The sequence below is a fragment of the Tilletiaria anomala genome, assembly GCF_000711695.1.
Source record: "Tilletiaria anomala UBC 951 chromosome Unknown K437scaffold_73, whole genome shotgun sequence".
In the NCBI taxonomy this organism is placed as follows: domain Eukaryota; kingdom Fungi; phylum Basidiomycota; class Exobasidiomycetes; order Georgefischeriales; family Tilletiariaceae; genus Tilletiaria; species Tilletiaria anomala.
Genome location: NW_013546949.1, coordinates 19734 through 44267, shown reverse-complemented (window position 1 = coordinate 44267; position 24534 = coordinate 19734). Strand labels below are relative to the sequence as shown.

Here is a 24534-nt window from a genome sequence, read left to right as displayed (position 1 = left end):
GTCGTTCGCACAGCCGGTGCTGAGATCAGCACGTGGGTACGATGCATGGCTGCACAATGACGGCGGACACCATCAGGCACACGCGCACGCCTGCACCCACGCTTGCTACGCACAGCGTCGACCCCGCCACCGCTATCGCGATGGCATACACAGCAGCCGTAGCTGAACTTGTCAGCCCGCCGAGGAGCATTACGGTTGCCCAGGTCAGCGACAGCAGCAGCAGTTGGAAACCGCTACTTCTTAACCTAACCCCCCCTTCCCGCCAGCAGTGCCCACGCAACGAAACCGCTCCGGAAGCTGTGCAGCAAGCAGGTGGGCTCGCTCTCCTCCTTCTAGCATGGCTGGTGGTCATGCAGACCACTACATGGGACTCGACGATGGAGAGCATCAGCAGCAGCAGCAGCATCCTTGGGAGTTTATCTACGTCAAGCCAGATGATGAGATTAGCACGTGGCTCAAGTGCGCAATCTGCCTGTGAGTCGTATCTGGAACCAGCTTAGCCTGGACAGATCGTCATCATCATCACTGACTGACTTTTTGCCTTTTGCCTGTGTTTGTTGCGGTTATGCGTCGATGAGAAACAGGAACGTATTTGTCGAGCCGTACATCGCAACACTGTGCCAGCATACCTTCTGCAAGCTCTGCATCCTCAAAGCGTTCGAGGCTCGCGCAGAATCCGCCATCGAGTCTCCCACGTTCCAGCATCAGAACACGCCCAGCGCGGACGGCCTCGACCCGCTCCAAGATGGTTGGCTTTGGCGCGAGCAGCAAACGCATCAAGCTGCAGAGCTGGGTGTCTCCATAGCAGCAGCCTCCGCCTTCCAACGTGAACCTCACACCGCGCGGCGAATACGACGGCGCAGCGCCTCCCTCCCTTCCTCGTCCTCGTCACTCACTTCTCCCCACGAAAACCTCCCGCGGTCAGTACAGCCTTCAGCGTCAACACCGACCTCATCCAGCGCGCCGTGCCCCAACTGCCGTGCGCCGCTGCACCTCGACGACGTCGTGCCGGCTACGGCGTTGGTGCAGCAGCTCGTCGACAGCCTTGCTGTGTACTGCGTCCATCGCGAGCGCGGATGCACGCATAGCTGCGAGCGATCGCTGCTGCCGGCGCATGTGCGCAAGGGTTGTGGATATGCGTACGTCGGCGAGTACGACGATGCCGAGGAGCCCGAGCACGCGCGCGAGGCGCGTCCGCGGCAAAGAGGCTGCATGTGCGGCGCGACAACTATCCTGCGCAAGGACTGGGCCGCGCACAAGGGAAGCGCCGCGTGCACTGTGCGCTGGCACGCCTGCGCCCTCTGCGGCGAGCACAAGCGCCTCGGCGCCGAGATGGACGCGCACATCCTGCACGCGTGTCCGCAGGCGCGCATCGCGTGCCGCTTCTGCCGTACGGCAACGTGCGTGCCGCGCGCGCAAATGCGCAGCCACATCCTGCACTCGTGCCCCGATGTGCGCGTCGCGTGCAAGCTCAGCAGGTTCGGCTGCATGTGGCAAGGCAAGCGTCGCAATTGCAGCGACGGCATCCTCCTCGAGGAAGAGGGGCCACATTGGACGGAACCGGCTGTCGATAGCAGCAGTGGACAGGAGGATCCAGACGTTCTCGTCGAATTTGTTGCGATCCTAGCAGGTGGGGACGATCACGAACAATCACAACAGCACATCTGTCCTCTGTTACCCCTAGAGCCGTTCCTCCACGTGTATGCGCATGATATCGACACGCTGACGCACGAGAACAGCGCGCTGCGTGCATCGGTCGACCGCATGCAGTGCAGCATGAAGGAGATGCTCAGCGCGCTTGATCGGTGCATGGACGGTCTCGGCCCCTTCTTGCCGGAGGAGGACGAGGGTGCGAATGCGGTGCGCTACGATTATCCAGGCGCAGACTATGCGGCTTTGCTGAACGTGCGTGCACCGTTGTCGCCCCACATGCCAAGGCCGACGCCTAGCGGCGCTTTGCCTAGCCCCCCCTCCGACGGGGGCGATGTCTCGCGGAACAGCGCCCGCTCGCATGTTACAGCAGGCCGCACATCACGTTCATTGTCATCTGCTGCTTCTTCCTCTGCCGCTTCGACTGCAAAGCCTGTGCGCTCCCAGTCGTTCCCGTCGGCAAGCACGATGGCAAGCCTGAGAGCTACTCGTCTCGCCACTGCCGATGGCTGGCCGCAGGCAGCACGCAATAGTCAAGGTGCGCACAGGCCTCGCTCAGCGACGCCACACACGCACACATCACCAACAATACTCTCACCAGCACCTGCTTCAGCACCGGCCGAAGCATCTCACACCTTCCGGGGTCCCGTCCACTATGCCCATGCAAGTGCGACCAGGAACACGAACCTGACGACCGAATTCGCATCAATGCGCTCGGCGTTGGACGATATTGCGCTGCGGCTGCGGACCGTCGAATCGCGCACGGATGAAAGCCAGATGACCGCCATCAGCGCCGGCTTTGACGCCGGGCGCGTCAGAGAGGAGATGCAGAGTCTCCGACACGTCGTTGGTGCTATTCGGATGCAAATGCACCAAGTGAGTCTCTTCGAATGCAGCTTCGAACGGGGCTGATCTCTGCGTGAAGATACTCAAATGCGGCAATTCTATTCTCACAGTTGCTTATGCAGATGCAAAGACCACGTGGACCATCTACTACCGTTTGTACATCGTCGTCTGCGGCGATTGCCGAGCAAGAGCAGCAACAACAGCCAGCGATAGCAACACAGGCACAAACCGACCATGGTACCATCGGAACCATTGCCGGCATGAGCTTTGGGCCTGGAATGGGAATGGGAATCGGATCAGTACCGCTATCCATGTCGATTCCTCAACCCCACGCACCGCCTTTCATGCGCCGCTGGACCATCTTCGAAGGGACCAAATTGTAGCACATCACTCTGCGAAATTCAAATTGGTGATTCTGCTTGCACTTCCTTGCTGTAATGCGCGACGCAACGAGCAACCATACAAAGGCAAGCAAGATTGCGAGCATGTCGGGTGATGGGCGGTCGAGGTGCATGTCTTCGGAACGTGACCAACAGGGAGATCCATGCAGCTCGATGTGTTCGACAAATCGTGCAGTCAGGCATACAAGGACCGATCGACGGTGGACGTGCGTAATCGTGTACTTGCGCAACCTTCCAGTGGTGAGTGTCTTTCACTTTAGTCAACTAGGGTAGGTTCGATTTATTTGCTCAGGTCCCGATCTTCTTTTCCGTGCCCCGGAAGCCCCCAGAGCTGTGCTCCGAAGCCAGTGGGAGCAAATCCAATAGGTTTTCCATTTTATTAACAAAGTATTACTAAATCAATCCAGCAATTTTGACATTGTGTGACTTTTGAGAGCGTAACTTTTGTCATTATCCACATCCGGGCCAACTTGAAAGGATGCAAATCTGGAAATGGCAATTGCACAAGCTCGCAGGGCCGTGACGCTTGATATGCTTCGTTTGAAAACTTGGGTGAATTTCATTTAGGCTGTACGATTTCTCCAAAGTGCAAGTAAGGCTATCCCATCTATGAACCGGATTCGCTTGCTGTGTCTATGCTGGAAAGCATTGTTAGCCCTCACTTGACGCTCATCGCTGCAATTCAGAGCCACGAAGTTCATCAACGAAATATTGATGATAATGAAGGCTTTGTGTAGTGAAGAATGCGCAGAGAGGAGAGCGTGTGCGAGTTTTGAAAGAACGGCCCCCCGTCAAAGTCAATCGTGGACCTTATTTTTGAGATTCGCGCTGTTCTTAGTTTGCTCGGAGCTCCTCGCAGTGAGGCTTTCCATGGAGGTCGAGCCCGATTCCGCGGACAGCAACGCCACCGAAGGAATCTGGTTAAGAGCGCATCCTCGCACCCACTCATGGAGGACGTCAAATGGGCATTCAATTACAGCGCGTATGAACATGTACATCTATGCGAAGCGCAGCTGCTGCCCCGTATAGGCTGGCTACAAAGACAAGCCGCTTAACCACTCCTCTGTATATGGCGCCTCGCGAAGCGGTCGTACTGCATCTACGTTTCAGAGACTCCAGCGGCCTTGCTCGATTTTCCGAGAGCAGGAAAGCGCTTCCAAGCGCTACGTTCATAACATGGTCTCAAGATGCAACCGTTTATAAGAAAACGTCCATTGCATATGCAACAAGAACAAAAGCACCAATGTCTTTCTTGCCAGGGCACTTGCTACCTTGCCCAAAATACCAAACTGAACACACTGTTAGGGTTGACCACATTCTAGACAACCGTGGGCATGTCCTGCGAGCTTGACGCGCCAAATTTAACATTTCTCTATGTCTCTCCCGGGCATCTCGCCGTCTGCAATGGTACTTCGCTGACTTCGCGGCTGACGTCACGGTCGCGAGGGCATTGTGGGACTTTTAGGACTGGCCCGTCATGGGCACAACCGAACAAAAACCGAGGAGAAATGAAGAGGATCCGCACGGCGAAAAAAAAATCTCGCCACAGAGAGTCGAACTCTGGACCTCAAGATTCACCACCTTACGGTTGGCCTGCGATTTCCATTACAGTCTTACACTCTACCAACTGAGTTATAGCGAGGATATATGTGTTGGATTACTCTGTGCCTCTTGAATAGATCAAAGGAGCATGAAACTAAGTCTTTTGAGACTGGAGCGATTTTTGTGACTTCGAAGTGTCTGTTTATCTCTATCTCGATCCCTCAATCGATGAACATCATTCTAAGCCAAAGTTCGCGCGAATCGCCCAAGATTTGCGACTCCTCAGTCGACTTCTCAACGAAGGACTCCGTGCGGTGTACACTTGCAGCGCACTCATTGTGCGACATCGTTCGTCCCACACTCACTTTACTAGGGGACGACAGGGAAGCAGTTGGAGCCTGCGTTCAGTGTCTCGGCCGCCCCCGCCCCCTTCCCTTTTTGGTCGACAGCATGTCATACCACGCAAGTTCAAGCTTGCCCCCTTCCGCGTCAAATGCAAAGAGTCCATCCAATGATGGGCCTCTGCACCCTCTTCCCCCGCCACCAAATTCTTATCACGCGTACACAACGATGGCATCCGATGCCGGGGCGAAGCACCCTCATCACACCACCCCTTCCTCCCGTCACAGCAGCAGCGTGCCCATGCAGGGGGCCGAACAGAGCGCATGGCAGTCCCAAACTCAATTCCGACAATCTTCTCCGTCGCACGACATATATGGGCAGCGCCAAGACAACAGTCGCCAAGCTGATTCTCACCAGTCCATTCCCGCACCCGGGGCATCCAAGTTGGCGCAAGGGAAAGGCAAAAGTAAAGTTAGTCAGGGTAATGTCACAGCTCCCTCGATGTCGGCACCAGAACCAAAGAAGCGAAAGAAGGGACCTGCAACAGAGGTGGTAACGTCGAGAGCAGGAACGCCAGAGACATCCGCGCTCACAGTAGGCTCAAAATTCAGTTCGACTTGCTCCATCGCCATTGCCCCTGCCGCTACGCCCGAGCTAGGCCAAAGTAGTCTCGACACTCCTTCGGGGTCTGGCACTGCCTCCAACAGCAACAACATGGCCAAGAAACGAACGACATCATGCGAGAACTGCAGGCGTAGAAAGCTGAAATGCGATCGTCGCGCGCCGTGCGGCGCCTGCATAGATCGCAACGAGTGCAGTTTGTGCACGTGGGAAGAGGGTGTGCAACCCATCATGAGTGGGAGACATACGGTCGTGCCTGGCCCGCTGATCGATCGGATGGACCGGTTGGAGGCGATCATGTTGTCATTGGCGACTAAGATGGGTGCTCAGGTGAACTTACCTCCAATTGCGTCAAGCAGTGGACAGGACGAGGCAGCGCTGGACAGTCCAGCAAACCAGAGCGCAGATGATGGCGGTGTTGCTGCTGCACTTGCTGGACTCAAGTACGCAATGTCGTCTGGTCCCGGAGGAACAGCAGCGGCTGCGGCAGCAGCAGGAGCAGGAGCAGGACCAGGACCAGGATCAGCAGAGCACCAGCATCGTCGAATGATACCTTCCTCGAATAAAGCAGAAGAGGCATCTATCTGGAGCGCGACTCAAGAACAAAGTGTAAGCGGCTGGGCACAGCCCGGGACATTTACATTCGCGTGGCACAAGCCTGAGGATGCAGCAAGGGAAGGTGTGCTATGGAAGATCCTTGACCTGCTGCCAGATACACAGACCGTTAGGAAATTGTGTGAAGTCTATGTAAGTTGCCGTGGTCCTCCAGCACATTCTGTCCATTTTCCCCATTGCGACTATTCTGACGAGCCATGGTCACGCTCTTACCTGCCTAGTTTCGCGATGCTTCATTCTTACACTATTGTGTCGATCCGGACATTTTTTGGAATCGACTGCGGGAGCATGAGGAGATGCGCTTGATGTGGAAGGGTCGATCAAAAATGCATTGGGGTGCGCAATTACGGTCTGAGCTCACGTTCGTCGCGCTCATCCTTGCGATGGCTTCATGGTGAACGTCGCAGTGTTGCGATCCCAAGCGATGGCAATGGCAAACTGACAGTCCTCTTTCCCTCTTAGCGCTCTCCTCTACACTGACGACCAAGAGCAATTATCGGCCTTGAATGCAAAATTTGAGTCGCCCATCGCAACATTTATCGATGCTGCGATGCGCGCGCTTGATGCCGTCGAAAGCGTGCAATATCCCAGCGCTGACTCAGTCCGTAGCGAGATCCTGATTGGTCACGTCGTTTCAGCCGCGCGCGGGTCCAACCTCGGACTTCTCGCGTCGGTCATGACGATCCAGAACGGAATCTGCGCTAACTTGGACCTCGAGCCTCCTGCGCACATATCGCGCACCGAAATGCTGGATCGTATGCGTGTCTGGGTCAACCTGTGCATGAGTGATTGGTTCGGCAGCACGTCTTCGCGCCGCATGTGCATGATCCCAGACGGGTCGGAGAACAAGGGCGGTTCGCCCACTCCGAGCTTCCTCTATAGCAACTCGGCATGGGACATCGCTTCGATTGACGGGCCATGGCCTGTCGAGCTCAAGATCCGATTCGAGATGGGACGCATCTTACGCAAGGCCTCCGAACGACAACAGATGGACGACGAGAGCGGCTTCCAGCTGACCATGGGTCTTCAAAAACGCTTCGAGAGCCTCACACGCACCATCCCTGCCGAACTCAGAGTCGACGTGCTTGCAGATCCTGACCAGATTTGTAAGGAGCCTTTCGATGGCAAGAGAATGTTCTGGCGTCAGTGCATGATGGCGTGCTTAAGCGAGATCGTCATCATGTCTTTGCACAGGTGAGCACTTGTCCTCCTTTCTCTTTGCTTCCACGACGCCGTTAGACTTGCCACCGATGCCATGTCGCAGACAGGAATAACGCTCCTTCCGTTTTCGCAATTACAGAAGGTACTACGTTCAAGGATGGCTGGATCCCCGATATCGGATCTCGCGCGATTTATGCTTCAAATCCGCACATGCATTCGTTCTGCTATTCCTCGAGATTAGCGCTGTCTCATTACCCATCGAGGAGCTCATGTCGCGACCAAAGCATGAAGCTCCACAGATCCTCAAAAGCAAGAGGGTAAGTATGCCGACCCTTGTAGGTGACGGGGCGTTCATACCTTTGGAACGAGGGCTGAAGGGACCATGCGCCCTTGGTTTCATACAGGGGTTCATTGCGAGAGGGTCCTTTCTAGCTCGACTGGCTACCTCAGGTGCGCTTCTCTTACAGCACCACGTCTTCATGAGTAAGCCTTGCAGGTACGAAGTCATCATTTCACGTGGTCTGAGCAGCGCTTTTTTGTTTTGTTTTAGTGGACGCGCATCCGGACCAAGCTTCGGTCCAGGACCTCAACCAGCGGAACACCTTCGTTGCGAAATTACGAAAGCTGAAGCAGATCCTCCTCCTGCTAGGACCCGATCTCTCCATTCCACCTTCAGAAATCTCCGCACTGCAACCCTTCACAGAATGGGATGCTGGCAGCAGCTCAATACGTACCAATTCCGTAAGCGCCGCAGATACGCCCTCTTGCCCCAGCTTTGACCCCGTTGGACCAGTCGGATCGAACGATAACCTCAACCGTGCTGGCAATGCCGGCCATATTTCGCCTGTAGGGAGGAAGAGATCGGCGATGGCTGCTTTCGGAAGTGCATCTTATTCGAACGCAGTACCCATGCCGCGACAGCACGCAGCGAATCCGGACCTTACAAATCAGCTAAAACATGACGCTGCGCTCGTTAACTCCCAACCTTGGTTCCAGGCACTCGAAGCTTTCGTATTTGCATATGGACCGTGGCCGGTCATCGATGCGCAACAGCAAGGACAGCAGCAGCAGCCCCCTACGTTGACTCTGGGCGGCGATGGAGACGTAAGAGATCTCAACACGCTGGCTGCTACCAATCCGTATGCGGGAAGCGAATTTGGTGGGCTCCCGCCTTTTGCACCGCCGCCATCGCTTCATGCTCACACTAACGGTACCAATAGCAGCAATGCTTACTGCGACGCAAGCGTAGCGTCTTCGCCCTGGACGTAGCAACCACCCTACACGTAGCATGCAGCGAAGAGTGATGGACCAAGTGCGGGCACGCGTAATACATCGTCGTCAGCGCCGCCAGCTTTTGCTTCGACGAACACCATTGAGGAAGTGAATGCTGCCTTCCCTCAGGCACAGCCGACCGGTAATGTGACATTGCCTTCGCGTGTGAAGGACAAAATATGGTTGCCGATGGTTCGTTGCGTGAAGCCAACCTCGCAATAGACAAAGTAATCTGCCGTTCAAATCACCACCGAGAGAGATGTGCAGGTTAGAGGGTTTGACTTCTGGATCCTGGCTAGACTTTTGCCCCCAGCGGGCTTCGTTGATACTCACAAATCCATTTTCGTCGGAAGATCTCGACCTCTTTCGCTTGCTCCTCCGGCGCGAGACCTCGAATGTCGTCATGGTCCATGAGGAGCGCGGGCTTGATAAAGTCTTCAAAGTTCTTCTCGAAACGAATCCTCCACTCCCGGAGCGTTCGGCTGTAGTGTGGGCCGATGGCATGCGCCGTGTCAAGGACGAGGCGGCCGTCAGTGCCCTTCTCGACCGCGTCGATGATCGCAGTTACGCTGGGCAGGACACCACCGGGGAAGATCCATTTGCGGATAAAATCGGTCTGCTGGATGTACTTCTTGTAGCGCACCTCGGGGATGGTGATGCACTGGATACTAACGACGCCGTTGTTCGGCTTCAGCACGCGATCGAGGCATGCGAAGTACGTGGAGAGGAACTCGATGCCGACTGCTTCAAGCATCTCGATGCTGACGATCCGGTCGAAGCGACCGGTCCAGGAAGCGGGCATGTCGCGGTAGTCCATCAGGTGGACCTTGATCTTGCTGCTCAAACCCGCGGCGGCGATACGCTGCTCGGCCAGTGCCTTCTGTTCGATGCTCAACGTCAGGGTATCCACCATGCAGCCCGTCAAACGCACAGCCTCCAAGCTGAAGCTCCCCCAGCCCGTGCCAATCTCAAGGACGTGGTCACCACGGCGGATGTTGGCACGCTCGATGTGCAGACGCAACTTGCGCAGCTGCCCGTCCTCGAGCTCATCCGCGGCCAGCAGCTCGTCCTCTGCCGGCGACGAGGCGGAGTCCGGGTGGTCGATTCTCGGCCCGCGATGGTGGAGCCGCCTGACTGCACCGGTCTCTGCACTGCGCTGGGAATGCCCGTTGATGAACGTCTCGACTGATGCGTTGCTGTCCTCCATGACGCTTCTGTACAGCGGACCGGTGATGTCAGCATCCAGCGTGGGGAACACGGCGGACGAATATGTCATGTCGGCGCTGAGGAAGGCCGCGTACATCGCATTGCTGATGTCATAGTGCGCGCCGATGTTCTTGAGCGAGCCGCTACGCGTGTTGGCGTACCGCTTGTTCAGCTGCCCCTGGACCCACGACATCACGGAAGAGACGAGACCGACAGAGAGTTCTGATATCGCCACGCGGTTTTGGATGAAGAGCTGTTGTCAGATGAGTGTCAGATCTCGTCAGCTTGGGCAAGCATTGCCTTTTCCTTTCCTCTCAAGCATGTTCCAGATGCGAACGAGTCACTCACCTCAAAGCAAGCACCGAGATCTGGCGTCTCCATCTCTCCAAGCATGTAACTCTCAGCAAAGCCGAGGTCGGCACCGACAAACATGCGGACCCAAAAGGCATCATCCTTGACGATCAGGACTGCTTGCGGCGCATTCGTCGCCCTGATTGTGTCCGTCTTTTTGTATGCTGCAGAAGTAGAAGCAGGAGCAGTTGTGCCAACTCCCTTTGAAGATGACAGGATCGTGGTTGGACTTGGCCCTTCAACGCCCGGAGTGGCACCCGCCGGAATAGGCGAAATTCGAGCGCCAGCGCTGGCAGTGGCAGAGTTAGCGATGGCCTCGCGGTTGTACTCCTTGCTCCGGATGAGCGCCGGGTCTCCGAACTTCCAGACACCGGAATCGGTCCTGATCTCGAGCTGCCCGACTTGCAGACGCTTCAGCAGGCCGGTAACGCTTGTTCGTGAGAGAGAGACAAGTAGTGTCCACACGTTCGAGGTGAGAGAGCTATATACGCTGTCCGTTACGGAGATCGCGTAGGACGCCATTTTTTCTTTTCTCTGCTTTGCCTTGCTTGAGTTCCAGGGGTTGGTAGGACGACGACGGAAGCGCGGGGGGAGTCTGTGTCTATATGCAATGCCAAGCAGTGAATCTTGCTGTAGCAAATGAGATGGGGTGCTCTCCACGTAAAAGAAAGGCGAGCGAGTCTTCTGACTGTCAAGCGCCAACGCTCCACGGTTCAGAAGGCGGCTGAGGACCCTGAGGGGTTACGACGGGGAGTAACAGAGCGCGATCCGGGAAGTATTCGCAAAGTCGTCTATCGACGCTGCTCTTGGCTCTATGTTTGCGACGCGGGGCGTTGGCAACCGGGGGCTGTAGATATTTCTATGCTCGGATGGAAGCAGCAGGTTGGACAAGCAGGGTGGAGAATTGAATAGATGGTGCCGATGAGGTCACGAAGGGGAAGATGTGTAGCCTGGTATATGTGATACGATGTGACGCCCTTGTCCTATATATAAACGGTGCATACCACACATGGTAGGGATTAGATTAAAATTCTAGTGCACTAACCGTGGTATCACAGCCACAGTCACAGTGCTCGAGTGGGAATGACTGCTGTAGTGCCGCTACGGTGCAAATGTCACAACCCGGCTGGGCGCCGCAATATGGATCAGCTGAACAAGATTAGGTTGATCGACGATAAACCCCCAATGAAATTTCCCGGCTACAACCGATCGACGCCCAATCAGACAGACATTTGCAAGAAGCGGAGTGCGAAGTGCGAGATCCGCAATCTTTACTGTATTCTCCAACCAACTGCCTTACATACCCTTCAAAGGTGTCCAGCTATTCTCTGCTGCTTGTGGACGGGGCTGAGCTACTGCGCTGCGGTGCCTGCCCCATCCGCTGGCCACCAACTTATGGGTTGTTCCGTGATCAGCGATGACGACCGCGCCGACTATAAGAGGGGACGCCAAATCTGGTCCGTCCCAAATCCAAAGTGATATTGAACCACGGCAGCCTTCATGCAATCAGCTGTGGAAACCTGAGTGTACTGTAAAGCTTAGTCCTTGGACGAATCTACTCGGCTCAGAGCCAACTCATGTAGGAGATGCGTGACGAGAGATGTGCCGGCTCGTCTTTATAGAAGTTACCAGCCGCGAGCGAGCTCGCTAGGATGCCAGCGGGAGAATATCAATCAATTAAACTATGTATGGTGTGTTCCCATGTGAAGGGAGAAACGAGTGCATGATTATCTTTGCTGGATATCCAAGTGGATGCGTTCCAAAGACCAGGGCGGGTGTGTCGAGAGCGATTAGAATAGAGAGAAAACAATGTATAGGTGGGAAACATCAAGAGTCGCTCGGCAAAAGCAGCCACCCCCTCCGCATCATGCATTACACCCACCAGGCCCTCGACCTCCGGTGTAGAGCGATGCAGTCAGAAGCCAGCTGGCGCGCATTAGAGTTGGAAATATGAGACATGAACAATTAAGATTAAGTGATATGATCGAACCGAGGACGATCGGGAATTTCGAAGGGGTATTTCGGAAATTGGTGATTTCCCCAAGTGCGCGAGATGAGACGGAATATGCGTGTTTTTGTAAGTTCATAGCTAGCGCTCAGAAGCTCAGAGGTTTGTTACAGATGTCCGAACCCCAAGGCTGCGCCAGTGTTCCTCGGGATCCAGCCGTACTGCAGTCCGACTTTGAGGCTCCAGTTAAGGGCACCTGTCAATAACGAAACAGCTCTCAGTCAAAGGCCGCAGAAGCCGCTGACAAGATAACAGGAAAGACGCGCCGATGTTCTTCCAGGCATACTTGACCCAGTCAGAAGCGTTGGACTCTGTTGCATCTCGCAGGTGAAAGGTAGGAGAAGAGTGAGTGCGGTTTAGTAGGAGTTGAACGGATCGGTGAATAGTAGGAAAAAGGCAAACGCGTCATTTATCTGCACGTGGGTTGCGCAGTTCCTCGAGAGGAAGACCATGTATTAGTGTCTGTTCCAGGGACGTCGATGCTCAACGATTTAGTCCAGCTCAGCGCCCCGGGCCAGCATCAAAAGACTCTCAAAGTAGGATGAATGGGTCCAGCCGGAAAGTTGACAGAAGATTTGCTGACAGGGAAGTTGCGGCCCTTGCTGTTGTTACCCTTTCGGACCGTTTGGAGCCATCGTATCCATGACGAATGGGTACGCCTGGTTCGATTTCGAGATCTCGTCAAAGCGCGGACCTGCTTGAGAATAGCCTTTTCCTAGCAAGCACAAAGTGACAGAGTGCAACGCGCAAAAGGGGCCGAGGAAATCCGCGTATGAATCAAAAGGACAAAAGAACCCGGTGCCTCTTTGTGCTTCTTCATGCGTCATGGCTTCATCGGTCCTTTCGGTTGTAACGAGTTTTGCGCTGTACCCTCGTGCACCCCTCGCGATCACATGTTTCACCGTGTTTCCGCTGGTGAAATCGGTGAAACTCGCAGATGTGTGTACTGTGCGATGCATGCGCAACCTTTCGTTTTGAACAAATCGAACACGAGGGTACGAGTCCTAGTAGTGTTGAATTACATCATACCATTTCGACGCTGGTCGAACCCACGGATCTCTCCTTGCGACTTGTGGCCATATCGGAAGCAGGCAAGCTCATGTGCACTATGAAAGCACCACAATCTTTGGATGGTACATATGATGTGTGATCAACGCTCAACGCTTGAGGGATTCCATGTCAGTAACCAATAGTAAACGATAACCCACTCACTCAGAGCCTTTCAACATAGGGCCTTGCTCTTCAACAAGGAAAGTGATATATATCAACATTTAATTACATATTCACCTACAGTCATTATCGCGTATCGATCATTCAGCGCTTATAGCGATGCATGATGAAATATGGCATCTTACACAGCAAATCTGTGTGTGTATTATCATACAATATAGATGTCATGGACGGCGCTGAACTTGCATGGACTCACACGCTCTTTTAGCCCGTCTGTTCGGGTCGTCTCTCAGCGTCTTGCGACCTCACACTCCAAGTCTGAGAAAAGCGAACGAGAAATTTGCTGAAGAGTCGCAACATTGTTGCAGGCTTGCAGCAGGTTACGAGTAGCCTATGGCAGTTCGCCAGAGCTCGGCCTGTGTTGTGTTTTAACCATTCTAAATATGGAGAAGCAAGCATTATTTGCGAGCAGCGTGAAGCTTTGCTCCTGAATATGCACCCACCTGTTCCCAGTGCTAGTACTCGCTGTGTGGTCTACAAGCGCCAACGCAGCCCTGAAGCCAATTCCAGCACAGACGCCTAACTTTGTTGAACCTGCTTGAGCTTGATTGTGAGAAGCCCTGTGTCAGGAACGCATGAATTGTGGACGCTTGACAAGGTGACGAGTATTCGCTCATCGCTCATCAACTTTTCCCTAGCTATCCTTGGCTGTTTTTAACCTTAAGGATTTATAGGTACCTTTTGTGAATGCAACGTTCTAAGCTTCCAGCTCTCCAGCATGCTGCGGTACATACTTTTTGGCGTTGATTCAAAAGGCGCTAAAGACTGGTGGCAACGGCGCTAAGCATGACATGGAAGGCTAAAAAAATCGTGCGCTCCATATGTCAATTCCAAGGGTTTTGCGGGGTGCTTACGATGGGTAAGCGTCTGCCTGCGCTTGCGACTCGACAGTTAGCAAGGCCGCTTGAGCGATTCGCAAGTCGTGAGTCGGACCTGCAGTGGCCAAAATGCAAACGAAGTTCATACCCACACGCGTCAGGCGTTACGCTCGGCCACGCTGCAACGCAAGAAGCTCCACAGGCGATATCCCGCAACACTGTATGGCAGCCATTCTTGCTATTTTGTGTGGTGGTGGGTGATTACTTGACAAGGCTGTTTATCGAAGCGGCCTTAGCTGACCATGTATTGACTATTTCCTGGTGAAGACAAAAGAGTGGCGATTCCCTTGTCGAGGAGGAGTTGCTATGTTGCAAAGATTATTGAAATAAACGGAGCTTCGGGGAAACCCAGAGGCTATGAGCGCTCATGCGCCCCGCGCCCCTATCTACTCATCTCCTCTGGTCAGTAGACCCAGGACTCCGCACAGACTATCAGAAGACTTTCTTGTTGGTATTTTTCGGGTACTGGCCCTGGGATATTGCGTCCCTCCCGTGCAGCTGTGCGGTTGCAGGAACCGGCTGCCTGATAGTTGTAATACAATGGCTCCCCCTCGTCTCTCTTAAACATTCGCACAATGGCGTCATGGCAACCGGCTGCCAGTCCTAAAGTCTGGACTAAGCGGGCGCTTTGCGTTTTTCAGACCTTGCACGGGTTCCCTTATTCCATTGGAAACTTGGCGTATATTTGTAATGTTGTATCTCGTACTGTCTTCATCATCAGACAGGAACCGGACAGATGTTCGATCGATATGCTGTTCGAACCTTGCGGAAAATGCGGAATTTTAAATGATCCAGGGCCCCATCAGCACTATGAATCTGTATGTCCGTACTCTTTATGTATGTGGGGCCCCAAGCTGCGAACTATGTAGGTGTATTGTATATCTACGTTTGTAATGTGCCGTTGTTGCGCGTACCCACAGCACTCGCATGTGTGTCTGCTGTCTACATATCTTCATCGTAGACAGCATGTTACACTTGTGTAGCACCATATGGCATATACAATCAGGCTCTAGCGCTCAACATGTGGGCAACTAATTCTGTGGCGTCTGCCACTGTGGCCTGTGCTGCAGAGTTGGGCTGGCTCCTCAGTGCCAAGCGCACTCCAGCTCCAGCAAATGGACCGTTCGACTTCTTCGACCGTAGCGGACTACGAACTCGATTTATCGACTTTCTCACTGCTTAGCCGACTTGCCTTGCCGGCATGTCGAGCTCGCGTGATGGGTACATTCGTGTGTGGGTGCTTGATCCAGCGAGAGAAAGGGTGGGTGCACTGGTTGCCGCCCCCCCACGCTCCACTACCCATGACCAGGTAGTAGCTTGCTATTTATGATGCAGCGATTGCCATCTTCTTCTCCTTATTGATATTTAGAACATGCAGGCTCTCCGCGAACGCGAGATCGGCGCACACGACATCCATTCTCCACTTGCCCCTTCGAACCAGCCCAATTCGCCTTCCCGGCTTTCGGCTACTCCTGACCGCTCCACTCAGACCTCCTCCATTGATTCACATAACGATTAACGACCCAACTCAATCATGAAGCTCGAAGCCGTCGCAGCGGCCACGTTGCTGGCCGCCTGGGTGCCGGCGACGCTCGCGTTACCCAGCACACGCACCCTGCGCGGTGTCAGCCCTTACAAGGCGCTCTATTATCCCGAGACGCTGGACAGGAGTGAACTCCAAAACCTGCCTCCTAACAGGGGCGGTGTCTCCGTGGCGATCGAGACGCACAGGCTCGAGTACCAGCATCCTCGTTGGGATCCCTACAATGACAAGCAGCGCCCAGAGTGGGCAGACAAGGTCGTTAAGAAGCTGAACAAGGCCTCCGACCGCCTGGAGAAGCTCTCTGGGTCCATCGGTATCGACTTTGCTGCCGTCTCCGCTGTCGCTCACTGGCTCTCTTCCAAGAGCGAACACGCTCGCTACCCGGGCTACCCGAAGGAGACCTTCAACCTCAACCACATCTTCGACCAAAATGATACAGCCACGATTCAGGGCAGGTTGCCTGGCGGCAGCGGCTTCCCCTATGGCGACCCCAACTCGCCTGTCCGTGGCGTCAACATTGGCAACTGGTAAGCATTCCCGCTTGAGGTGTCAACCGCGTAGTTTCCTGGAATACAAAATTCACAATGGCCCTGGGCGTGCAACTCTTGATCATCAGGCTACTATTCGAGCTCTGGATGGATCCTGGGCTGAACAGCTGGCTCAATGACCACTCACAAAACGCGCCATACAACGGTGCCATTATTGACGAGTGGACCGCCGGTCTCTACACCGACGCAAGCTTCCTTACCAAGACTATGAATGACCACTTCAACAGCTGGATGACCGAGAATGACTGGAAGAACATCGCGGCCGCTGGCTTGAACCACGTCCGTATTCCCATCCCTTACTTTGCCTTCCCCGACCTGATCGGGTCTGCGCCCTACGTCGCCGCCAACCGCTTCGATGCGCTCAAGGAGGGTGTCTTACTCGCTGGCAAGTATGGCCTCAAGGTCTGGATCGACCTGCACGGCGTTCCGGGTTCTCAGAACGGCTTCGACAACAGCGGCCACGCTGGCAGCATCAACTGGCCGTACAATCCAAGCTACTACACCGCAACTCAACAGGCACTCAACTGTTCGTCTGACCCTTGATGTCCCCCCTGAACATGTGCTTACACAAGCCACTTCATGTCGTACAGATTTGATCAGCGAATTCTCCAAGGACCAGTACAAAGGCATCGTCACCGGTATCGAAGCCGTGAACGAGCCTCAAGCCCAGAACAACGGGGACGTCAAGAGCCTTCTCAACACATACTATCCCTGGGCTCACGAAGCAATTGCCCACCCTAACAGGGACAAGTCCGTGTCGAGCAACTTGACGATGGTCGCACACGATGGCTTCCTTGGCCTCGGCTACTGGGCTAACTTCTGGACTGGGAGCAACCGCGATCGCGTACTCTTGGACAAGCATCCGTGTGAGTGTTGTTATCGACTGCTCCATAAGGTACCTTGAGTAGCCAGCTGACCATTGAGCCTCCTTATGTTTCAACGCACAGACTTTGTCTACTCTGACCAGCAGAAGCAGGAGAAGGTAAGCGACTTGCGATCCGGTGGAACCATCCTTGCACTCCACTGATATGCGCTCGTTGCATCTATCGTAATCGGAACAGGACACCGCTCGTCTTCGTGAGGTCTGTGCGCTCTCCGACGAAATCTGGAACTCCAACCAGCTCTACCCTTCGATCATGGGCGAGTGGTCTACTAGCGGCCCGAATGGCGACAAGAGTGACGACCGCGACTTCCCTGTCAACCAGTCTCCTGTCCAATTCCCTTCTGGTCCTAACTACCCATACTCGTACGTAAACAGCTGGACGAGCGTAAAACGTTTAAACGCACGCATAGTGACACGTCCTTCCACTTTCACCTGTAGTCAACAGTACATGGTCTTCCTCTCGAGGAACTGGGCGACGCAAGTCCAGACTTATGGTAAGTTTGTTTTGAGTGGACGAGTGTCCACGGCACCATCTCACGCGTCAACCACCCTCACGATTCCGTCTTGGTCTTGCAGAGTACAACGCCGCAGGCTGGGTGTACTGGGCTTGGAAGGTGCGCTCCCGTGTCTTTTCCTTCTCCCAGCCTACTCTGGTACTGGTCGTTCGCTGACCTGATGAAAGCTTCCACACGCTGCAGAACGCCGGAGCTCCTGACTGGAGTTATCAGACAGGTCTGAAGTACGGTTGGATTCCTCAGGATGCCAGCACGCAGCCTTGGGGTGACGACATTTGCAACAATCTTTAAGTGCATATACCAAATTCAGTAACCTTTGAAGCTGTACGCAAAGCAGTCGGAACGCCAGCATATGTATCTTGTCATCTCCTAACCCTAGGCCACGTCCGTCACCGGAGCTGTTCGGCAACTGTTTATCTTGTGGAACAGCACGCCTCTCCCCATTACTTGGGGCATACCTATCTAGCTATCCATGGGAATAGTCTCCGCAAGGACCTGTTGATGCCGTAAGACAGCCATTAAGCTTCATCTGCCTTGCTGGCTATTGCGTCTACATGTATGGGCTTCCACTCTGAAGCGAACGGATCACGGAATGCGCGCGAAGGTTGGTGATGAATGTGAATATTTTGTGGACCGTTACTAGTCTTGCGTCCTAAGAATACAACAGAAAGACATATAGAGAGTACAGAAGATCGAAGCGAAGAGAACCACCTATTACCAGCCAAAGCGAAGCTGATCACGGGTAAAGACGGGTGGTTTCCAATTCAGCTTTTCAGGTACGATGCGCCGGCGTTTCTTTTTTGACTGCTTTTCGTGTTGAGCAATCACTGCATCCGACAAGACGAGGTAGTGCTTGCCTTGATATTGTTTGAGCATATTGAGCGCCGAGCACCTAAGACGACAAATTGCGAAGCCGTTAGAGAATGATTCATAGACTGCTTGCGGGGACTTCAAAAGCTACTTACGTATGTAGAACGTCTGAATGCACGATGGCGGTCTTCTGGGCAATATCATCGATGCTGATGTCCTCGTTGGTCTTCAGCAGCAGCTCCACGATGACTTCCGCCCAGTACGCTCTGTAGCCAAGCAGACCGAGATCCGACAAGGGCTTCTCTGGGCTGCCAAGCTTATGCTCGCGCTTGGTCAGCTCATAGCTGAACTCAATCAGCAGCTTGCCGTAGCCGCAGCGCTGGTGCTGAGGTAACGTGAGGATACATGCGACGTTGTAGTTCTCCGCGGATTCCTTCTCTTTGGAAAAGTAGCCAATGATGTGGCAGCCAGTGTCGTTGCGCAGACACATGATGTAGTAGAGAAATGGATCCACATCGTAGTAGAGCGTCTTGTGATCCAGGAAGCACTTGCTGATCAGACACAGATTGCGACACCACGTCTTTTGACGCTTGCCATCAATTTCAAAGAAGCTGATGTCCTCGTGCCGGTAGATCTCGTTGCCGGGTGGATGCAGAAGCGTGCACTTCTTGCGATGTCGTGCGAGGACTAAAGATGAAGGAAAGTACGATAGGCACATCTCGCAGATGTATAGCGTATCGAGGTGGGCGTACTCGATCGGGTAAGGGCTAAAGTACCACGTCTCCATCTCGTGCTTGCCCATCTGGATCTTGTTGAGATTCTTGACGCGTGCAATCTCATGCACCGACTGCGTCATCGATCCGCTCGTCCGCAGCTTCTCGATCTCCTCCTCCTTCGAGAACATCTCTGCCGGATTCTTCTTAGTCTGGTCGATGGGCTCAAGGGAAGCATCACCCGCATTCGATGCAACTGCAGATAGGTCATCATGCCCCTCTTCTTGATCTTCTGTTCCAAGCATCTCCATCCCGACGACGGCTCCATCTTGCCCAGTGGCTCCACCTGCTCGCTGCAGGCTGAGACCTTCGACTTCGCCAGTAGGCTGCGGACATGGTGTGGTAGACGTGGCACTGCCGGCTGTAGCGTTGGTAGCTGCTACCGAGCCGGCTTGAGCAGCCGCCCTACCAGCTTGTGTTGCGGCCTTCTTGAGCAAGTTGTTAATACCGGCTGGTGTCATTGCAGGGCTGTTGCCTGCTGGGCTTCTGGATGCGTTGGCAACTTTCTTTTTGTTTTTCTCTTTGTCGGATGCCGCGAGCCCTGTTGGTTTGGGCCACTCAAGCTCCCGAGAAAGGATTAATCGCCTGCCCGCCACCCATTCATCCAATCTCTTGTTAAACTCGCAGTAATGAACATAGTACTCCAGCTTCTCCCTCGCCTCTGCCTCCTCCTGATCTTTGTCCTTGAGCGTCCCGACGCCACCGCTCTCAGCAACGACCATCTCCAGGCGCCGCGACAGCCTCGGCTTAGGCTTCTCCCGGACTGAGAGCACCTCCGCTTGGCGCTGCTCGATGTCTCCAGAGACCGGGTCCGGCCGCTCGACGTAAATATTGCATCCTGCGATGATGTCTCGAATGGAATACGTGCCAGGCGCAGAAATACGACGCTGATCATCCGGCGTTGGCGTGCCGGAACCGCTGCCGGTCTTCTGGGGCCTCGCAGCTACCATCTTGGGACGCCTTCGCGCTTGTCCTTCGAGACAAGCTTTGAAGGCACAATGGAGGGTGGATGCCTCACACGCGCTTTGGCAGGACAGAAAGCATTGTGATGAAGGATGATGCGGCCATCCATGATGTCAATTTCTGCTGGAAGCACAAGCATCAGTCCTGAGCTTATGGGAGGAGCTCAGCTGGAAAAGCTGTTGCATGGTCCATGGGAGTCCCGTAATGGCGTGCAACAGTGCACCAGACGCCACACCGCTCTCGTCCCCTGCCCTCCAAGGCTCCGATTACGTTGAAACGAAGCGCATTTGAGTTTGCTGACTTGATGGGCGCTTTCTTTGCCCTTGCATCCGAACACACCTACAACACTGCAGAACAGCCCATTTGAGAAGGATCCATCTGGCAGCGCAGGAAGAGGACACCATGACCGAGGAGGCAGACGAGATCAAATCCCTCCAGGCTGCGCGACAGCGAGCCGCCGCGAATGGCGTAAGCGACAAGCTCAGCTTTGGCAAAGCTGGTGGCTACGACCAAGGGATCTACGGCTCCGGTTCAAAGCGCAGTGACTATGTGCGCGAGCTGCCCATGGATGGGGATGGTGTTATCGAGGATGACGGAGAAGACGACGATGCAGGGGCCCGCCCGGCAAACCCTCTCGATGCCTTCACTGCGCCTCAGCATCTGCTCAACGAATTTGCGAATCACGAAGAAGACCCGCTCCAGGATCGCGCAGCCCAACGCATCATAGCTAACCGACAGAGTGACTATCACAATCGGCGCTTCAATCGCGATGCAGGACCTGAAAAGGCCGTCGATGCCTTCAGTGGTGAGGGTGCTGGGGCGGAAGGGGAAGGATCGTTCCAACAGGCGATGCGACAGGCCGAGTTGGAAAGGGAAGAGCAGCGAGTGCAAAGGATCATACAGGAGAGGCAGAAGGAGGGCCAAGATGGTGGACACCAAGAAGACGATGCAAAGCAGTCTGGTAAAGAAGAGGGGAGCATAACGCCAAAAATGAAGAGGAAGCGGAGATGGGATGTTGCTGGAGACAGCACCACCCCTGCCACTTCTTCCCACACGTCGCCTCCGCCAAGCTCGACGGACGATGGGCCTTCCGCTCAGCCCCCCAAGAAGCGCAGATCGAGATGGGATGAGACGCCAGCAGCTCCAGAGGGAGCACAGTCAGCAGAAGCAGCGACTGTAGGGGCGCCGGATGCTATGCCGGTGAAAGCGTCTCGCTGGGATCAGACCCCAGCGGCCTCCACCAATGGGTTCAGCGCAGTCGCATCAATATCGACAACCCCAATCGATGGTACCTTCTATTTTGACCCTCGCAACCGGTACATGAGCGACGAAGAGCTCGACTCGATCCTTCCCTCGGAAGGCTACAAGATTGTCGAGCCTCCGGCCGACTACCAACCCGTCCGATCAAACGCGCACAAGCTGATGGCAACGCCGTTGCAGACCGGAGGTTTCATGATGCAGGACGAGACCGCAGCTCGTGCAGCACTAGAAGATATGATTCCAGAATTACCCACAGACATCCCTGGCGTGGGCCAACTTGCATTTTTCAAGAAGGAAGACCAGACCTACTTCAAGAAAATCCTCAACCCCGAAGAAGACGAGACCGAGCTCAGTATTGACGAACTCAAGGAGCGCAAGATCATGAGGCTTCTTCTCAAAATCAAGAATGGCAGCCCGCCCATGCGAAAGTCAGCTCTCCGGCAAATCACAGACAAGGCACGAGAATTTGGTGCTGGCCCTCTTTTTGACAAGATCTTGCCGCTGTTGATGGAGCGGACACTCGAAGATCAGGAAAGGCACTTGCTGGTCAAGGTCATCGATCGCATCCTATACAAGCTTGATGATTTGGTTCGACCCTATGTCCATCGCATCCTCGTCGTTATTGAGCCGCTCCTGATCGACGAGGACTACTACGCGCGAGTCGAGGGCAGGGAGATCATCAGCAACCTCTCCAAAGCAGCTGGCCTTGCGCACATGATCAGCACGATGCGACCTGATATCGACCATGTAGACGAATACGTGCGGAACACCACCGCTAGAGCCTTCTCGGTTGTCGCATCCGCGCTCGGCATTCCCGCGCTTTTACCCTTCCTACGAGCTGTCTGTCGATCAAAAAAAAGCTGGCAAGCACGGCACACCGGTATTCGCATTGTTCAGCAGATCGCCATCATGATGGGCTGCGCAATTCTGCCGCATTTGAAGAATTTGGTTGATTGCGTCGAACCGGGCCTCGCAGACGAACAGCAGAAAGTCAAGACCATGACAGCACTTGCGCTAGCTGCGCTTGCCGAAGCTGCTGCACCGTACGGTATTGAAAGCTTTGAAAACGTCCTTAAGCCACTCTGGACGGGCATTCGACAGCATCGTGGCAAGGGCCTCGCAGCATTTCTCAAGGCAATCGGCTTCATCATTCCGCTCATGGACTCAGACAACACTCTCTTCTTCGTCAAAGAAGTTACCCCCACCTTAATCCGCGAATTCCAAAGCGCTGACGAGGAGATGAAGAAGATCGTCCTCAAGGTTGTCAAGCAGTGTGCCGCGACGGACGGCGTCACGGGCGCCTACCTCAAGGAGGACATGCTGCCGGAGTTCTTCAAGGCGTTCTGGGTGCGTCGCATGGCACTCGACCGTCGCAACTACAAGCAAGTCGTCGAGACGACCGTCGAGTTAGCGCAGAAGACGGGCGTGTCAGAGATTGTGGCCAGGATCGTGAACGAGCTCAAAGATGAGAGCGAGCCGTTCAGGAAGATGGTGATGGAGACGGTTCAAAAGGTCGTCGCATCTCTCGGCGCGGCCGACATTGACGAACGGCTCGAGGTACAGCTGATCGATGGCCTCATTTATGCATTCCAAGAGCAAACGATCGAAGACAATGTCATGCTCGAAGGCTTCGGCACGGTTGTCAATGCGCTCGGCATGCGCGTCAAACCGTACCTGACACAAATTGTCTCGACAATCCTTTGGCGGCTGGGGAACAAGAATGCCAAGACGCGTCAGCAGGCGGCTGATCTGACGACCAAGCTATCCGTCGTCATTAAACAGTGCGAGGAGGACCAGCTCCTCGCGCGCTTGGGCGTCGTTCTGTTTGAACAGCTCGGAGAAGAATTCCCTGAATCGCTTGCCAGCATCATCAGCGCCATCACTGCGATCGCCAACGTGGTCGGTATGACGCAGATGAATCCGCCCATCAAGGACTTGCTACCCCGCATGACGCCCATCTTGCGCAACAGACACGAGAAGGTGCAAGAGGCCTCGATCAACCTCATCGGGCGTATTGCGGATCGCGGTGCCGAATTCGTCAGTGCCAGAGAATGGATGCGCATCTGCTTTGAACTGCTCGACCTGCTCAAGGCGCACAAGAAAGCGATCCGACGTGCTGCAGTCAATAGTTTCGGTTACATTGCCAAGGCTATTGGCCCGCAGGATGTGCTGCAGGTTCTGTTGACTAACTTGCGCGTGCAGGAGAGGCAATCACGCGTCTGCTCCACTGTTGCCATTGCGAGTGAGTTGTTCTTTGTTGCTGAGTCTACAATACTCAAAGACATGCGCTAACGACCTTCCCTCCTTGTTGTGCACTGTAGTCGTCGCGGAGACCACGGGGCCGTTTACCACGATTCCACATCTGCTCAATGAATACCGCCAGCCAGAACTGAATGTCCGTACCGGTGTGCTGAAGGCGCTCTCGTTCGTTTTCGAGTACATCGGCGAGATGGGCAAGGACTACGTCTACGCCATCATCGGAGCGCTTGAAGACGCATTGACGGACCGTGACCACGTGCACCGGCAGACGTCAGCTTCGATCGTGAAGCATCTCGCGCTCGGCGTCGCAGGTCTCGGCCAGGAGGACTCGATGCAGCACTTGCTCAACCTGCTCTGGCCAAACATCTTTGAGACATCGCCGCACGTGATTGGCGCCGTGATGGAAGCGATCGAGGCGATGCGCGTCGCGCTGGGGCCAGGCTACTTGTTCAACTATACTCTGCAGGGCCTTTTCCACCCGGCGCGCAAGGTGCGAGAGGTGTACGCGCGCATCTACAACACCAACTACCTTGGTGCGCAGGACGCCCTCGTTCCGTTCTACCCTTCCATGGAGGAGTTCAGCGACGAGCGCAACGACTACAAGCGACACGAACTCTACGCCATCCTGTGATGCGATATCGCATGTAATGTACTAATAGCTTTTACTATCGTCATCTACGAGCACGTCCATTCTTTTTCTTTCTCAGTCAAGCTCAATTCTTGTCCTTATCGCCTGTCTCGCCGGACACGCGGCCTGCACGGCGCTGCTGCATGTCCCGCAGCATCACGTATCGTGGTAGCGCTTCTCTCTTGGATTTTGTTATGAAAATCAGCACTGAGTGCGCGGCTTCCGAGTC

General features: G+C 54.6%; 6 protein-coding genes and 1 non-coding gene across 7 annotated transcripts; 4 read left to right on the top strand and 3 right to left on the bottom strand.

Annotated features, from left to right (window-relative positions):
* Window positions 1-108: 108 nt before the first annotated feature.
* K437DRAFT_258005 (uncharacterized protein) lies at window positions 109-3305 on the top strand. The gene is made up of 4 exons (XM_013386484.1): window positions 109-474; window positions 585-2526; window positions 2607-3137; window positions 3220-3305. Exons 1-3 carry the CDS (start codon window positions 338-340, stop codon window positions 2877-2879), a joined length of 2352 nt encoding a protein of 783 aa, XP_013241938.1. The 5' UTR covers window positions 109-337; the 3' UTR covers window positions 2880-3137; window positions 3220-3305.
* A 1130-nt stretch (window positions 3306-4435) lies between these two features.
* K437DRAFT_t45 lies at window positions 4436-4539 on the bottom strand. The gene has a single exon. It is a non-coding gene; the product is annotated as a tRNA-Tyr (tRNA).
* A 133-nt stretch (window positions 4540-4672) lies between these two features.
* K437DRAFT_275251 (uncharacterized protein) lies at window positions 4673-8632 on the top strand. The gene is made up of 6 exons (XM_013386483.1): window positions 4673-6149; window positions 6239-6411; window positions 6480-7211; window positions 7318-7495; window positions 7583-7661; window positions 7729-8632. Exons 1-6 carry the CDS (start codon window positions 4890-4892, stop codon window positions 8445-8447), a joined length of 3141 nt encoding a protein of 1046 aa, XP_013241937.1. The 5' UTR covers window positions 4673-4889; the 3' UTR covers window positions 8448-8632.
* On the bottom strand, window positions 8365-10937 carry K437DRAFT_258003 (S-adenosyl-L-methionine-dependent methyltransferase). The gene is made up of 3 exons (XM_013386482.1): window positions 10005-10937; window positions 8784-9909; window positions 8365-8682 (listed from the first exon to the last, which is right to left on the bottom strand). Exons 1-3 carry the CDS (start codon window positions 10527-10529, stop codon window positions 8576-8578), a joined length of 1758 nt encoding a protein of 585 aa, XP_013241936.1. The 5' UTR covers window positions 10530-10937; the 3' UTR covers window positions 8365-8575.
* Window positions 10938-15266: 4329 nt separating this feature from the next.
* Window positions 15267-18271, top strand: K437DRAFT_258000 (glycoside hydrolase family 5 protein). Its single transcript, XM_013386481.1, has 9 exons — window positions 15267-15384; window positions 15493-16193; window positions 16283-16740; window positions 16805-17080; window positions 17162-17196; window positions 17276-17460; window positions 17536-17591; window positions 17674-17711; window positions 17796-18271. The coding sequence occupies exons 2-9, from the start codon at window positions 15658-15660 to the stop codon at window positions 17901-17903; spliced, it is 1692 nt and encodes a 563-aa protein (XP_013241935.1). The 5' UTR covers window positions 15267-15384; window positions 15493-15657; the 3' UTR covers window positions 17904-18271.
* Window positions 18223-20268, bottom strand: K437DRAFT_295433 (putative ESA1-histone acetyltransferase). Its single transcript, XM_013386480.1, has 2 exons — window positions 18578-20268; window positions 18223-18504 (listed from the first exon to the last, which is right to left on the bottom strand). Exons 1-2 carry the CDS (start codon window positions 20143-20145, stop codon window positions 18327-18329), a joined length of 1746 nt encoding a protein of 581 aa, XP_013241934.1. The 5' UTR covers window positions 20146-20268; the 3' UTR covers window positions 18223-18326.
* Window positions 20269-20494: 226 nt separating this feature from the next.
* Window positions 20495-24369, top strand: K437DRAFT_275247 (putative splicing factor 3b subunit 1). Its single transcript, XM_013386479.1, has 2 exons — window positions 20495-23660; window positions 23740-24369. The coding sequence occupies exons 1-2, from the start codon at window positions 20561-20563 to the stop codon at window positions 24306-24308; spliced, it is 3669 nt and encodes a 1222-aa protein (XP_013241933.1). The 5' UTR covers window positions 20495-20560; the 3' UTR covers window positions 24309-24369.
* The last annotated feature ends 165 nt before the right edge of the window (window positions 24370-24534 follow it).

Bases quoted from the DNA above. Each gene is read 5' to 3' on its own strand.
- K437DRAFT_275251 (XM_013386483.1), top strand. From the start codon at position 4,890: ATGTCATACCACGCAAGTTCAAGCTTGCCCCCTTCCGCGTCAAATGCA. The intron at 7,212-7,317 runs GTGAGCACTTGT...TCGCAATTACAG, and splicing joins GTCATCATGTCTTTGCACAG to AAGGTACTACGTTCAAGGAT. The intron at 7,496-7,582 runs GTAAGTATGCCG...GGTTTCATACAG, and splicing joins AGATCCTCAAAAGCAAGAGG to GGGTTCATTGCGAGAGGGTC.
- K437DRAFT_295433 (XM_013386480.1), bottom strand. From the start codon at position 20,145: ATGGTAGCTGCGAGGCCCCAGAAGACCGGCAGCGGTTCCGGCACGCCA. The intron at 18,505-18,577 runs GTAAGTAGCTTT...TTGTCGTCTTAG, and splicing joins CATTCAGACGTTCTACATAC to GTGCTCGGCGCTCAATATGC.
- K437DRAFT_275247 (XM_013386479.1), top strand. From the start codon at position 20,561: ATGACCGAGGAGGCAGACGAGATCAAATCCCTCCAGGCTGCGCGACAG. The intron at 23,661-23,739 runs GTGAGTTGTTCT...TGTGCACTGTAG, and splicing joins CTCCACTGTTGCCATTGCGA to TCGTCGCGGAGACCACGGGG.
- K437DRAFT_258005 (XM_013386484.1), top strand. From the start codon at position 338: ATGGCTGGTGGTCATGCAGACCACTACATGGGACTCGACGATGGAGAG. The intron at 475-584 runs GTGAGTCGTATC...GATGAGAAACAG, and splicing joins CTCAAGTGCGCAATCTGCCT to GAACGTATTTGTCGAGCCGT. The intron at 2,527-2,606 runs GTGAGTCTCTTC...CTATTCTCACAG, and splicing joins TTCGGATGCAAATGCACCAA to TTGCTTATGCAGATGCAAAG.
- K437DRAFT_258000 (XM_013386481.1), top strand. From the start codon at position 15,658: ATGAAGCTCGAAGCCGTCGCAGCGGCCACGTTGCTGGCCGCCTGGGTG. The intron at 17,081-17,161 runs GTGAGTGTTGTT...TTCAACGCACAG, and splicing joins ACTCTTGGACAAGCATCCGT to ACTTTGTCTACTCTGACCAG. The intron at 17,592-17,673 runs GTAAGTTTGTTT...TTGGTCTTGCAG, and splicing joins GACGCAAGTCCAGACTTATG to AGTACAACGCCGCAGGCTGG.
- K437DRAFT_258003 (XM_013386482.1), bottom strand. From the start codon at position 10,529: ATGGCGTCCTACGCGATCTCCGTAACGGACAGCGTATATAGCTCTCTC. The intron at 9,910-10,004 runs GTGAGTGACTCG...ATCTGACAACAG, and splicing joins ATCTCGGTGCTTGCTTTGAG to CTCTTCATCCAAAACCGCGT. The intron at 8,683-8,783 runs GTGAGTATCAAC...TTTGAACGGCAG, and splicing joins CTTCCGACGAAAATGGATTT to ATTACTTTGTCTATTGCGAG.